The sequence below is a fragment of the Monodon monoceros genome, unplaced genomic scaffold, assembly GCF_005190385.1.
Source record: "Monodon monoceros isolate NGI ecotype Baffin Bay Population unplaced genomic scaffold, NGI_Narwhal_1 Super_Scaffold_3, whole genome shotgun sequence".
In the NCBI taxonomy this organism is placed as follows: domain Eukaryota; kingdom Metazoa; phylum Chordata; class Mammalia; order Artiodactyla; family Monodontidae; genus Monodon; species Monodon monoceros.
Window position 1 is genome coordinate 37,425,394 of NW_021703780.1, and position 13,709 is coordinate 37,439,102.

Genomic DNA, 13,709 nt, shown 5'->3' on the forward strand with positions numbered 1-13,709 from the left:
TGAATTTTGGGCAAAGTGCAAGAACAGGGGAGAGTATTAACAGGAGGACTGAGATTTGAGAACTCATGGAACAGGAGATCAGAAGTCATTGTGGGCAAAGGGTTAGAACAGGGATAACAGAAGAATCTGTGAACACAGGCGAGTACAAAGCCGGGTGTAGGTGTTAGAAGGACCAAGGCCCATGTGGACAGGTAACCCGGAGGCCCACAGAAGAGCCTTGAGGCCTGCCTCACGAGTAGGATGTGGCTACAAGTCTCCGAGTTACGGGTGAAGAGAAAACTGGAAACCAAAGAATGACATCAAGTACAGGAAAGTTCTTATCAACCAACGTACACACTTTTAATTGCAAAAAGTAAAAATTTTTGTTACATAAAAGTTTAATTTACATACATTCTTTACAAGTTTGCAGGACATTAAGTTATGGTCAACATTCCACACTGAACACAGAGTAAGAGCTTAGACCATTTGGAGCACTTGTGGCGGGACAGGTGTCCCCCTTCCTCTGCTCACTGGGACCACCCAGGCCCACCACCCTGGTTCCCTGAAGACGAGCTGCAGCCGTCCTGGCTCCCGTCCCTGATGGCGGCGGGGAAGAGGCTGAGCACTGAGATCCTGCTTCCCTTTGCCTCTCCAGTGTTCTCCCCCAGCCTAGGTGTCTGTTACTGACCTTTCCCCAGGAGGGAGGGGGAGGAAGAGACCACAGCCAGCACTTTTCTGAGGGTGAAACTATGGAAAGAAGTTTGGAGGGAAAGTCGCCTATGAGGCTGGGGCTTCTCTGGGAATGCCACAGGTCTGTCAGTTTCCGTCACCAATTTTCATAGGTTAAGTGCGAGTTTGTTCCTTGAAAGGCTGGAAGTGCTCTGAGGGGCTGAAGTTTGAAGGGTGGGACACTGCTGACCTCACCTACCCCACAGAGCTGTTGTTAGGAATAATGAGGACAATTATGCCTGGCACAAAGCAGATGTCCCGACACTCCAATTTCTGTCTGAAACTCTAAATTGGTTTCCCTCCTCAGCACAGGTGCTTGCAGCTGTGGCTCACTCTTGGATTGATGTGGGCTGACTGACAGATTTCAGCTGCATGAAGACAGGAGGAATGGCCTGTGGGCAGCCCCACCATGTCTGGACAGTTCCAGGCCTCCACTTGCAGTTAACATTTCTTCTCTCTACTATTCTGAAGAGGGCTGGACATTTCACAGTCTCCAGAGAGGGAGAAATGACAGATTTATAGCTCTAATGCTTAAATTACGCAGGACAGGGAAACCAGACACTAGAGGACCTGGACCATAGACGAGCTGGCTGGAAGGTTTCTCACCAAGGCCAGCACTTAAAGCCACGTTGCGCCCAGTGGGTGGACTCGGATGTGGTGCACAAGGGAGACCGCCCGTCCATCTTCTCTGAGATGCTTTTGCAGAAGAAGCTGCTGGAGATATGGGGAGGCTGATGGCGACACAGCACGTTCCCAGAGCCTCCCATTTTTCATTTGTGACAGGGCTCTCTCCATAAGCGCCTGACCTTCATAGCCTCCTGGCTCAGATATGCGTCTGCTCTGGACCCAATATATGCAGGTCCAAACGTGGAGAGACTCTCAAACCAAAATGCTATTTTAAAGCACATCTCTGGCACTCCCGTCCTTCAACCAATTTTAGTGGGTGAAAAAGTTTAAAAATGAAAGTTAATGAGCGTGGAACTTGTAACTCAGGAGAGTTTTTCTTCCATCGATAGGAGAACTCAAAAGCCTAAGAGATTCCTGTTTAATAATTGATTCTCAAAAGGTAGACAAGAGTGTCTTTCTCCTTGCAACCAGACTTCACTTTCCCCTACGACCTGGCCTTCTGCTGGACAAGGATTAGATGAGAAGCAAACATCTGCTTTGAGGTTTTGAATTTTCACTATGGAAGGCACTGGTTAATGAGCAAAATATCATCTAGACTGTATTAAAATGCTTGAGGCCATCACCTGCAGGTGAGGAACTATCTTGCTTTAAAATAATTGTTCCTACGCTGAGGTGTATGCTGGGTTTTGGAAGAAGGGAATAGAAAACCGAGAACTCAAAAACAAGTGATGTAAACTCCAAGGGGACCCACAACCGGAATTGGGCAGAGTCCTTCTTCTGGTCACACATCTGGAAACTTGTGGTGATGGGAAGATGGCTGGACATGGTTGTGTTCCAGCCACATTCACTCTTAAAAGAGCTTTCAGATGGGGAGGGAAAAAGTGAAAGGCTTTTTACAAAAGTCATCTGTTAGATTCTCTCCATTTCTGGCTAAAACAGTTTTGAAAACAAACCCTGAAGAGTTCCCGGCTTGCTGACCCTGCCCCTAGGTTCTCCTACCTGGCTGGGCACACCTGAGTCAATTAAACCCACAGCTTCATTCCTGGGCACGATACTTGCTGTAGCAGGAAAATAATGTGGAACCATTATTGGTGGAACCAGCCATCTACAGGACAGTCCTCAGCCCCAGGACTGTCCTGTTTCTTTACTTGTAAAATGAGGATCTAATACCTGCTTTACAGGACTGACAAAAGATCAGAGATCATGTATATCGAGACACTTTTTTTTAAAATTAATTATTTTTTTGGCTGTGTTGGGTCTTCGTTGCTGCGCGTGGGCTGTCTCTAGTTGTAGCGAGCAGGGGCTACTTTTCTCTGTGGTGCATGGGCTTCTCATTGTGGTGGCTTCTCCTTGTTGCGGAGCACGGGCTCTAGGCGCGCAGGCTCAGTAGTTGTGGCGCACGGGCTCAGTAGTTGTGGTGCACGGGCTTAGTTGCTCTGCGGCATGTGGAATCTTCCCAGACCAGGGCTCGAACCCATGTCCCCTGCATTGGCAGGTGGATTCTAAACCACTGTGCCACCAGGGAAGCCCCTCGAGACACTCAAGCTGGAATGGACTGGACAAATGTTACTATTTCTTTCTCTCAGAAAATGACCCCAAATTTGTCCACTTCATAGACGTTTTGTATTTTGCCGAAGAGGCAGATTCTGTTTTCATAAACCAGTTATTTCACGCTCTCCTTTCCTTGAAAAATTGAGAGTGGCGAGCGGGTAAGTTCTACCTCTCTTCATAAGCCAGAACAGGTGTAGAGTCTGTTCAACACCTGACTCCTGGGGACCTCAGGACACCTGGATGTAATACTTCAAACTGGTACCAAAGCAGCCTTTCTCCCCTGAGAGCTGAATTCTGGGGACATGAGCCTCTGCTCTGGGAACTGACAAGAAAGGGAACCTAACCCATGCGCGGAGGTCACCGCCATGTGACCTCTTACTAAACAACTCAAATTCACGAGAGCAAGTCCCTCTGTTTAAAGCAAGCTCTGCGGTTTTGCTCTTACTGTGGTGGTAGAGATGGGGAGTTATGTGGTCCCACCAGCCCCCCGACCCTGTTTCCTCATCTTTATGACCCTTTTCCCACACCGGGAAACGTGGAGGGACTTTTGCTGCTTCAACGGAGGAGCTGAGAGCTAGGTGAGCAGGGGAGATCCTGCGGCACCCTCACACAAAGACTTAGATAACTAGAAAGGAATTGGCTGGCAACCCATTGATCATTGACTGGTCAGTGGTAGATTCTGCTTTTCAGAATTACCTTGAGAAAAAGGTGAATTACTTCTCAGTATCCAGTAATTAAAAGTGGAAAACCTCTTTGGAGAACTTCTCCCCTAACATAAATCTATATTCAATTCTGAACTGGACAGATTTTTAAATGATTTTAAAAAGTCTCTACTTATCTGCTGCCATACCATTCTTTGTTGAACTGTAGACAGCTCAGGGGACCTCCCAGAGGATGACTCAGAACACCAACACATACAACGGTTTTTCAGTTTTGAGCTGAGGAAGGTATTTTATGAACATTTAAGGTGTAAAGGGCTGGAGTAAAATGGGGAAGGAACACAGGGTAATTCATAAAAACAGAAATTTCCATCAACAAAACAGTTGCTTTGCTCCTAAGGAACCCTGTCTTTTGTTAACCCAGAGGACCTAATTTAAGAAAAACGCTGAGAGGCCTCTAAAGAACTTGTTTACGTATAAACCTTCCCCTTATGCAGTAGGGGTAAGGACACTGAAAAGGCTCGAAAAACTTGCACAAAGCTGGCCTCCAAATGATCTCTCTGATCTAAAACCTCTTAAATTGTAACTGCTTAGCAGCATGACTTTCATATGGACACAAAGTTTTGTTTTTCCTGTATCAATTCACACAAGGCCTGATTCTTTTAAGGAAAAATTCCCTCAGGTACAATTCATCCTAGTTTCACTCAAGACCGTGGAGGAGGCTCTGAGCTTTTCCACCCTGGACTCTGCGAACCCTCCACGTCCTTTACAAGCCCACACACAGGCCACTCAAGCACCTGACGATCCTCACTGCTGCTTGTGAGATGTGTAGAGAAAGAGGGCCTGGGGACAAGGTGCAGGGGTGCCTGCAAGGATGAAGAAGACCCCATAAGGAGTCACACCCACCCTCTTCCCTCACCACTGTCTGCCTCTGGTCTGTAACTCGACACAGACACCTCCAGTATCTGTTTGATTTCTGCAGTTCAGAACCAGGGCTGCAGTGTGGTTTGCTTTTTCTTCAACTTGGCAATGGCATTTTCAGAAGCCAGATTTTTAAGAGTCGATAAAGGAATAATAAAGGGAAAAAGGAAACAAGAAAAGAGTGTCCTTCTTTACACACTTAAGACACACTAAAAGCACTTGGGGAAAACAATGAGCATAGTGAATCATCCAATCAAAAGAACATGATTTTATAATTTCACAAAAAATAAAAACACCTCACCTTGGCTCCCAGTACAGAGAGAGAAATCATTTCAAGACAGAGGGTCACACAGTCGTACGCCCAGCTGGCCAAGACTCTGGGTCTGGAGTTCCTTCCCCAACCACATTACAACATCAGCTTGACACGTCTGTAAAACATCTTTCCTGCAGAAAGTTGGACCCTAAAGATCAAACCCGGGGAGGCACCCTCTCCCCCTCCGAAGACATTTGGTAAAAGCAACAGAGCTGACAAGAGCAGTGCTGCCTCAGCAGTAAAGGGCGCTGGCCCATCCAAGGGAGGGGGACCAGGAGCCCAACTTCTGAGAAGCCATCCAGATACGCAAGGGAGAAGCGGAGGGAGGGGAGAGGCATAAGAACTGATAGAATGGAGACAAGAATTACCTTAGGAATTACCATTTCAATTACAATCAGACTCTGACCTGGCATCGCTGATACTCCAAGAGCCATGGACACTGGGAAAGAAGTGCACTTCTTGAGTGCAGTTTGAGGTTATTTGATCCTTTTTCACCGGTTCTAGATTCCATTCTGCTTGGGAAACTGCAATGACTTCTTTAATCATCCATGGCTTTCCAAAAAAAGTACAGGGTGGTGTGACCAGGAAGAGAGGACAGGCAGGCCCACCTGGTAGAGGATGGCTCTAAAGTCAGGACCTGGTGACTGCCCTCTCGTGGCCAGGGAGCCAGCAGAGGGGATCATGTCATGCAAGTGAGGGAAGGTATCAACCGTGCTCCCTGCCTGAAGGGCAGCCTCAAGGCTTTGGTGCCAAAAGGCCTGGAAGAGGCCAGTCTCTCACAGATGGGTATTGGCAAGGTCCTGGCCAAGCAGCTGGGCTGGAAGAGTTGGGAGGGCTGGGCTCTGGCCTTTGCTTCCAGCACACAACTGGCTCACACACGCATGCACAGGGCAGGCAACTAAGCAACCAACCCCTGGAAAGTGGTTTCATCGTTTTTTGTTTTTATTTTCCCCCTTTCGATCCGGTCTTCAGCTCTCAAACCTGTTCCTTTAGTTCTGTTTCCTACAGTTCTGAGAGGGTGGTTCCATCACAAATGACCAAAGGCTGGACCCCTCTGGCTATAATGTAGACCTTCCAGTGGGTGGCGCCAGCATAGCCTTGAAGGGAGACACGAACAAGGAAAGCATGTGAATGTCAGGCCTACCCGCGGGCACGAGCAAGGCAGGTCCACCAGAGCTGCCCTCAGATTCACCTACAGACTCAGAGGCAATGCTTGCTCTGGAGGTCTTTTAGCTCTTCCTGGCATAAGTATCCCCAGTTATTATCAGTCCTCTCTGTAACCTGACAGCCAATGGGAGCCACTATGAACCAAAGTGCTTCATCACCAGCCCTCACCTGGGTAATTGTGAATCACCATTCAGCAGTTTTACAAAAGCAGGATGCTCTAGATAAGGCTGATATGGGACATCAATTCTCAGGTCTCATTTTTTCCAGCAAGAAGACAGAACGGGTTCTGAGGGGCGCCAGGACCCCCTATCCAATTCTCCTGAGGTTATACATAATATGGTCTCATTACAGAATTTCCAGATTAACCCAAACCAGTATTTCCTAAATTGTATTCTGCAGACAGTAGCATCCCATAAAATAGTCCAAGGAAAAAGGGTTCCCTGGTCAAGTAAGTTTGAAAAACACTGGATTTCTCCAAGGCTTCTCAGAGCCTTTTGTACACTAATGTATACTATGTTTCAACAAGACAGGCATTTCCCAAAGTCAATGACTCAAGAGCCCTATTTGCCAAAGGTCTTTCCAAGGGGCTCCTATTTGCCCCCTAGGGTCATGAGTGATCCGAAGAATCGATTAGGAAACACTGACCTGTATCATTTGAGCGATACGAATAGGCTAGGAAGGTAAAGTTACACAATTTTAACACTTCAATAACTTCCTGATGGAAACATTTCTAGAGAATGATATATACCACCCATCTTTGAACTGACAGCACTGAACGGGATGTGCCCTCTACTTGGTGGCTCCAGAAAGGTTACTACGAGCCGTGACTGTACCATCATGGCAGGTGTGTGGGCTCACCAGCATCAACCTCTGATGCCTGACTGACACCCACGTCATTCTTGAAAACGCCGCCCGTCACAGGTTTTCTGGTGATCCCCTTCCCCTCCGCTTTCACAGGATAATGCTTATTTTGTCAAAAAACACAGAACCTGCTTGTCACAGTGCTATTCTTAAGGGTCTCTTAGGTGCATGAGCTGCCACCTGTCCTACAGCCACTAAATTAGTCTCCTCCACTGTCAAGGTCTGCTTTCTTGCCCTCATTTTTCACTGTGGCAGCTGCGGCCACTGCTTCTATTTCTGCCGCTGCTTCAAGTGTCCACTGTCCTCCTCCGCCCTCTCCACCTCCACTCTTCTCCTGACTTGCCCGCTTCCCCTTGCTCTGGTCGGTCTCCATTAGTTCTCGACGTTCCTGTCATGTGCTGGCCTTCATGGACGCTGCCGACCACAGGGCTCCTTCCCCTCTGGTCAGCAGTCTGCCGGTCACAGCACAACAAGCATCAGGCTCTGGATTTTAAGCTGTTCTGGACCAGCCGCAGCAGGCTTTGTGGCGCAAAGCTTCTTGGATCACTGCCACTCACCATCTTTTTTTCTTTTTCCCTAATTCTATAATTGGCATTCTGGATGCTTGTGGGAGCCGAAAACATGGAATTTGGATAACTAAAGTGTTTCTGTAGTTGTCTGAACTGTCAGGCGTTTGTAGAACATAAGGCAGAAACTTTTTCAAGCACAACTACACACTGCAAACCCAGAATGCCATACAGACTTGTGCAGCGTCACTCCACTAAAGGAAGATGGTTTTGGAATAATTTCCACATAAGAATCCTCTTTTCCGCAGTAAGTCTCAAGGGCCAGACCAGCTGTGCTCCATTATCGGTTAATGCTTAATTTGTGCATTATTTTTATTTTTTCATTTTTAAATGGAAATAAAAGTTACGTAACTTGGTTGGGTTAAAGTTTGGCAGTTCGCAGTCTGCATCCGACCTCCAAATGAGATGAGAGGTTTCTAGGGATTGGGATCTTCCGAATAGATAAAATTAAAAGAAATCAACTGGAAAACCAGTCTGGGCTCTGCCAGGAACTCCAGGGCTCCCCTAGGTTTTGTGAGGCAAGAAAAACAAGGAGGATGATGGTGATGCTTGCTGATTTATGTGCTTCTGCCAAGGAAATTCCACTGTCAAACTGACAGCTACTGACAGCAGTTGATTCAAGGCTGTTTCTTTGGAACGGATTTTTAGAATATCAGGTACAGAACAAGTCACATTGGGAAATCATGGAGCCAAAGGTGAGTGATGACTGTGAGGCTGTGACCTGGCTGTGGGACACACACGGAGGGTAGTATTTCCTTGGGTGGCTGCTGCCCTTACATACTGCCTGCATCATTTTATTAGCAAAATAGGCACAGAAAGGCTTTCCTCAAATCTGAACTGTACCTCCTCTGGCCTGACTCAGTGAAAGGAGTCACTTAACACTGATGCTTTGCCTAACTGATGGTGGGGCCTTGAGGTGGTCACCTCTCCTCTCTGGATCTCAATCTTCTTATCCGTAAAATAAAGGACCACTCTAAATACTCCCCATAATAATTCTTTCTAAATTGAAATCTCTAAAGCCAATGGAGGGAATTCCCTGGCAGTCCAGTGGTTAGGACTCCATGCTCTCACTGCTGAGGAACTGGGTTCGATCCCTGGTCGGGGAACTAAAATGCCACAAGCCACGTGGTGTGGCCAAAAAAATAAATAAATAAAGCCAATGGACACATACATTCTAAATGTGCATACAAGACATTTCTCTCGGCTACATTTTCTCATTACTTCTCATTACATCTAAGCATAAATATTGACCTTTTTAATAAAAGAAGGCTATTTTTGACTCTACTTAATGAATCTCTGTGAAGGCAATATTTAATTTTTAGAATGTTTTTTGAGTTAAAAAGTAAAAAGACCCTCCAGTGACCTTGCCCGCCGGAGGCTCCACCTACCAATATCCCCTGGCTCTAGTGGCATCGCCATGGACTGGCAATGTCTTCGGCACTGGAAGGGAGGGATGAGTTGCAACATGGCCTCGCCGCTGCCAATGGTAAACAGGTCATGCATCCTATGCATCTGGAGGAAAAGACATGGGGGAAGAAAAGGAAGGAGAGGAAAACGAAATAAAACCCCGGAGCATGGGACAGTAATACACAAAAACTCTTACACATATGGCTCTGAGCTTCCTCGCAGCCTAAGCAAAGGGGAAAACAGTACCAAGAACACAATTCACAGTTATGTCCAAAAGACAAAAACAAACTAGTTTCTCCTAAGTATGGCATCTCCTGGTACTGAGACCAGGGTAAGATTTCTTCTATGGTTTTTCCTAAAGAGACGTCGTGTAGTTTTGTGGGCACCATCCTCAATGACAGCCCTGTAGCAGCAACGGCACGAGCTTCATAATTCACAACTATTTCTAGCCACAGTTTCAAAGTAGGTCGAAGGCAAAGTACCTAATTGTATTTTAACAAAAGTCTAGCAGAGGCCAACATGTGGTGATCTAAATAGGCAATCTTCTGAGGGTCTGGTTTGACCCAGATAGATAGTTTGCATGTCCTTCGGACAATGGTCCATGGAACATTATCACTTACTGTTAGGCTTTTGACAGCAGCAAGTTCAAGTTTATACTTTTTGGCAAGACTCAAGTGAGCAGATACATGTTGCTACTGATTAAAAACTAATGACAGTAAGATCAGCCTCTGATTTTGAAAGCTAAGGAGATAACAGGATATACACCTACACAGGTAACTACTGCACTGCTGAGGGCATAATACTGCTACCAACAGGCATTAAGTGCAACCTGCTGTGTACCAGGTAGAGCTGTGAACCCTGGGGTTGGGGGGGGGCAGGGAGTAGAGATAAAGGGAGAGGTTGGTCTTGCTCAGGCTTCTCTTCCTGTCTAGATGGTGAGAGAAAACCCTAGCGTCTCCCGTTCCCTCCCCTCTTCCCCCTCCTCCCAGCCCCTGCCCTCTAGGGAAGCTCTTTATATGCCCTTATAAAGCAGGGGTAAGAAGTCTGACTCCCTGGGCCACATCCTGGTTTTTCCTTCACCGCTTGGGTCCTCTAGAGCCTTGGGATGTGGCCCTATCTTCTCCTGTTTCCCAACCCTGGTCTCTTGGTTGCTCCCACAGGCCCTGGCCATGACTCTGTGTCCATGGAAACGCTAGAGCCATTTCAACTGCTGCTATAGTGACAGAAGGAGGACTAGTGTCTTGAGCTGGCCTGTGACTAACTGGTAGTAACACTGGCAGAAGCCCTGACATATGCAGTCTTGAAAAAATCCCAGAAGACAAAAATAAGCGGATGTATCTCTGTTTCATATAGGCCTGAGAGGGGGTGGGACCATGTTCCTCCACATTCAGGATGAGGAGGAACTGACAATGGGATGGAGTGGGCCAGCCCTAGGCAACACCGTGGGGTGGGTAAAGTGGGCCTTGGAACCCCTCACCTCTTCCCCCAGGGCCTCTCAACAATCAGCCCCCACTGCTTATCTTCTATCCCAAGGCTGCCTCTTGGATTCTGGGCCCACAGACATGTGACTTTACCAGGGTCCAGGGCACAGGGATGTGGACCAAGGGAGGAGTAACAAGGCTGTGGAGGAAGGACAGCCTGGGCCAGGGTGGGGAACAGATGCTCTAAGAAATCAGACTCTCAGGATTTTTGCCTATTTGGGCCACTCCCCTTCCCAAAACATCCTTGAGAACTGCAACAAGATGACTCTGACAGTCTGTGTAACTGTGTATTTAACCCTTTGGCTGGGCTCCTTGGTGTCCCTGTTAAGCAGACTGGTGAAATTCACTTAAGGCTCAAGTGGGAAAACCCAAGATAAAGATCGAGGCCCTCACCCAGAATTATATCATAATTATGAAGATGAAATCATACTATGGCCCCGAGTTCTAGCCGAAAACAGCAGGATAAACTTCTTTAAAATCTGAGGCAACAGCCCAGCACCTCCACCCTACAGCTGGCAGACAGAAGTTCTTACTTCTAGATGGAATGATTGTTTTTAAAGGCTTTGAAATTCCTTTAACACGATTCAGCAAATTGGAGCCAAACAATAGTGTCAGGAGGTTAAAGACACAACCCAGAGTGGGTAGGGGTCACAGTTCAGCAAATTTAATTTTTTAATAAAGGAAAACTCATCCTTTTAATTATTCCAAACCAATCCAGGCTCAAAAACCTTCTTCAGGAATGAGACTCAAAAAAAGAGCAATTCAGAGAAAAGTAAACAGACACAAACACAGAACAGCTATGCCCAGTCCGCTGGCCCCAGAGACGGTAAATGTGGGCTCTGGGTACTTGGCCACGGACTGAGGTGAGAACCACTGCCACACACACTGGGCTGCCTGCCTCAGGCACAGGCTTGTCAGCCCTTTTGTTCCCAAACCTCTCCATGCTCCCAAGCTTTTTGCTTTCCCGGTTCTCTATCTGAAGTTTCTCATTTGTTTTTTTCTGGGGAAAGCCAACCTGGGAGTGGAGGGTGAGGAGAGACCTCTTATTAACTTGCTGTGTCCTTGGGCAAATGACAATCTCTCTGGGGCTCAGTTTCCTTCTCTATAAAATGAGTAAGCTGGACTATTCATTTACATACTATTCATTCATAGTCTGCCTGCTTTCTACTTGGAGGTAGGGAAGTCAGACTAACGGGATGCTCAGGACCCTTCAGTTTTTAGGATTTTACTTCCTTTAATATAGAAAAGTAACTTGCCCCCAGGTGTTAAGGGCAGGAAATACATCTGCAAGGTAACTAGACTTTCTGTAAGTGTGTCTTCAGTAAAAAAAGTCAGGTCTGTTGGCAAGCAGGAGGAGAAGAGAACTTTAGATTATGTGGCTGACCCCTCAATTCACCCCCTAAGTTGACACGCAGGGAAGGCTTTATGACATCAGCCCAGGTACCAAATGAGAAAAATTCTAGAGCCAAGTCCTTTCAAAATTTCCTACCTTACTCCCCACAGTAGGTTCTGGTTGAAGAAGGAAGCACTTTTTCAAGGAGGCTTCTTTTGGAAATGGCAGGTAGGTGAACACAGGAAAAAGCTCACGTAAAAGGTGTGATCTGTTCAGAGGTCTTCTCCTGTAAAATGTGTAAAAGAGAAAAATGTAGTTAAACTGGGCAAGCCAGCCTAACTCCGTGACTAACAGAGAGCTCGGCAAGGGTGGGAAAACTGTGGGCGGTGGGTGAAGAGGGAAAAATGTCAGGACAATATCTGAAGTATTAGGTCCATGAAGAACAGTCATGCCAAATCAATTAATAGTAAAATGTACACACACACACAAACTCTACTGCCATGATTTGTCTGTGTGGGTGGGGTGTTTATAAAATCCAGCTAAAACAACATACAGAGGGAGAAAAGAAACACTCCATTCATCCTCTCTTGGCAAAAAGACTGAAGTAACAGCAGACAGGGCAAGATAGAAGAAGGGAGGAGGAGGAAGCAAAAATCGTGAACCTTCTGAGGTGGAGCAGCATGAAGGGGGAAGCCTGTATCAGCTTGTAACACTGAGTATTTGATCATGTAAATAAACGACAAATTTAAAGAAAGGCAGAAGCACAGAAATCATCCGACAAAATGCCTGAAAAAGCAGTTTTAATTCTCTTTGGAATGGTTCTAGAAGTAAACTGGCCTTCCTTTTCTTTTAGAAAACAACTTTCACCTGAAGAAACAGACCATGTCTTCTATAGGACACAGCAAGGAACAAGGAGATAGACCTGGGTTTCAATTCTGGCTGGGTGACCTTAAGCAAGGTACTTAACCTGATTCCCACTTTTCTGATCTGAAAAATGACAGTGATAATTCCTACTTCCCAGAGCTATTATGAGCATCACCAACGAGTAACAGATACTCAGTACCAAGGCACACAGCCTGGCTGCCAAGAAATAACTTTCCCTTTTATTCTTTGTGCTCTCTCTGCAGTCCTCAATGCTCAGGGCCCACTCAGCATGAACACAAATGCTAAACACATACTTAGAAGTAAATTATGAGTCTATCAGGCAATCTCGGTGTCCACCACAGTGGTGCCCCTCTTGACACACCTCTTTGGACTCACCCACTTTCTCTCATCAAGTTTGCAACAGTGCACTCCTGAGTATCATTTGACTTGAAGAGTATATTGTAAAGTGCTTGCACAGTGCTGGGCATAGCAGCGTCTTGGCAGTAATTATCCATAGTACGGTTCTGACATTTGGTCTGCCCCCTCTCTGCACACATGCACGCTGAGCGGCCCTTTCCACACTCACCATGGGTAAGGAAACGGGAACCACCTTTCAGGAAAGCAGCGCCACCACTTGGTGAAAAACCCTTCGGTGAAGCCTTCTGTAACCTCAGGGTACTGGCACAAAAAACGCTGAAGCCCCTCAGATGACAGGGGTTGTCCGGTCTTGGCAAGACAGAAAACAAAAGTGCAACAAGACAACATGGAATTACTAATCACGAATGTCACAGCCTAGCCATGAAATGGGTAATCGATCAGTGGGAGAATCTGCCTTCTTGCTCACCTTGATCACCAGAGGATGGAGTCTCTCAAATTTCCTTGGGGTGTCTTCCAGGAGCATCACCTTGAGGGGTAATTTCTGGGCACAGCCGGTGCAGTTGGCAGGGATGGGGTCCGACTCATTCTGCTCACACTCATTGGTCCACCAGGGGTCAAAGTCTGAGAGAGGAAGGGATATGGAGAAAACAGATAGAGCTGGTAAATCTAGTCGCCACAGCAATGGAAGCAGAAAGACATAAGAATAATTTTAAAACCTAACAGTGATAAGCGCATGTGACCTCTGAAAAGGTACATATCAAATACATTAACCCCAGAGAAGGGAATAGAGAGAGGGCTTAGGGGCCAGAGGTGGAAAGGAGAGGTACTTTTCTCTGTATACTCTTCTAGGCTTTGTGGAAAATATTTTTTAAC

The 13,709-nt window shown here is 46.6% G+C and overlaps 1 protein-coding gene across 7 annotated transcripts in view; it reads right to left on the reverse strand.

Annotated features, from left to right (window-relative positions):
* CUNH6orf89 (chromosome unknown C6orf89 homolog) overlaps positions 1-13,709 on the reverse strand; it is a 33,397-nt gene continuing 19,688 nt past the window's right edge. For 6 of the 7 annotated variants that reach the window (XM_029242657.1, XM_029242656.1, XM_029242654.1 and 3 more), the window contains 5 exons: positions 13,303-13,457; positions 13,045-13,184; positions 11,751-11,880; positions 8,762-8,885; positions 1-5,876 (listed from right to left, as the gene is read on the reverse strand). In XM_029242657.1, coding sequence (XP_029098490.1) covers positions 5,782-5,876; positions 8,762-8,885; positions 11,751-11,880; positions 13,045-13,184; positions 13,303-13,457 — 644 coding nt within the window. In that variant the 3' untranslated portion in view covers positions 1-5,781. The remainder of the gene's footprint in view (positions 5,877-8,761; positions 8,886-11,750; positions 11,881-13,044; positions 13,185-13,302; positions 13,458-13,709) is intronic. The other variant, XM_029242655.1, reaches the window with a different exon arrangement.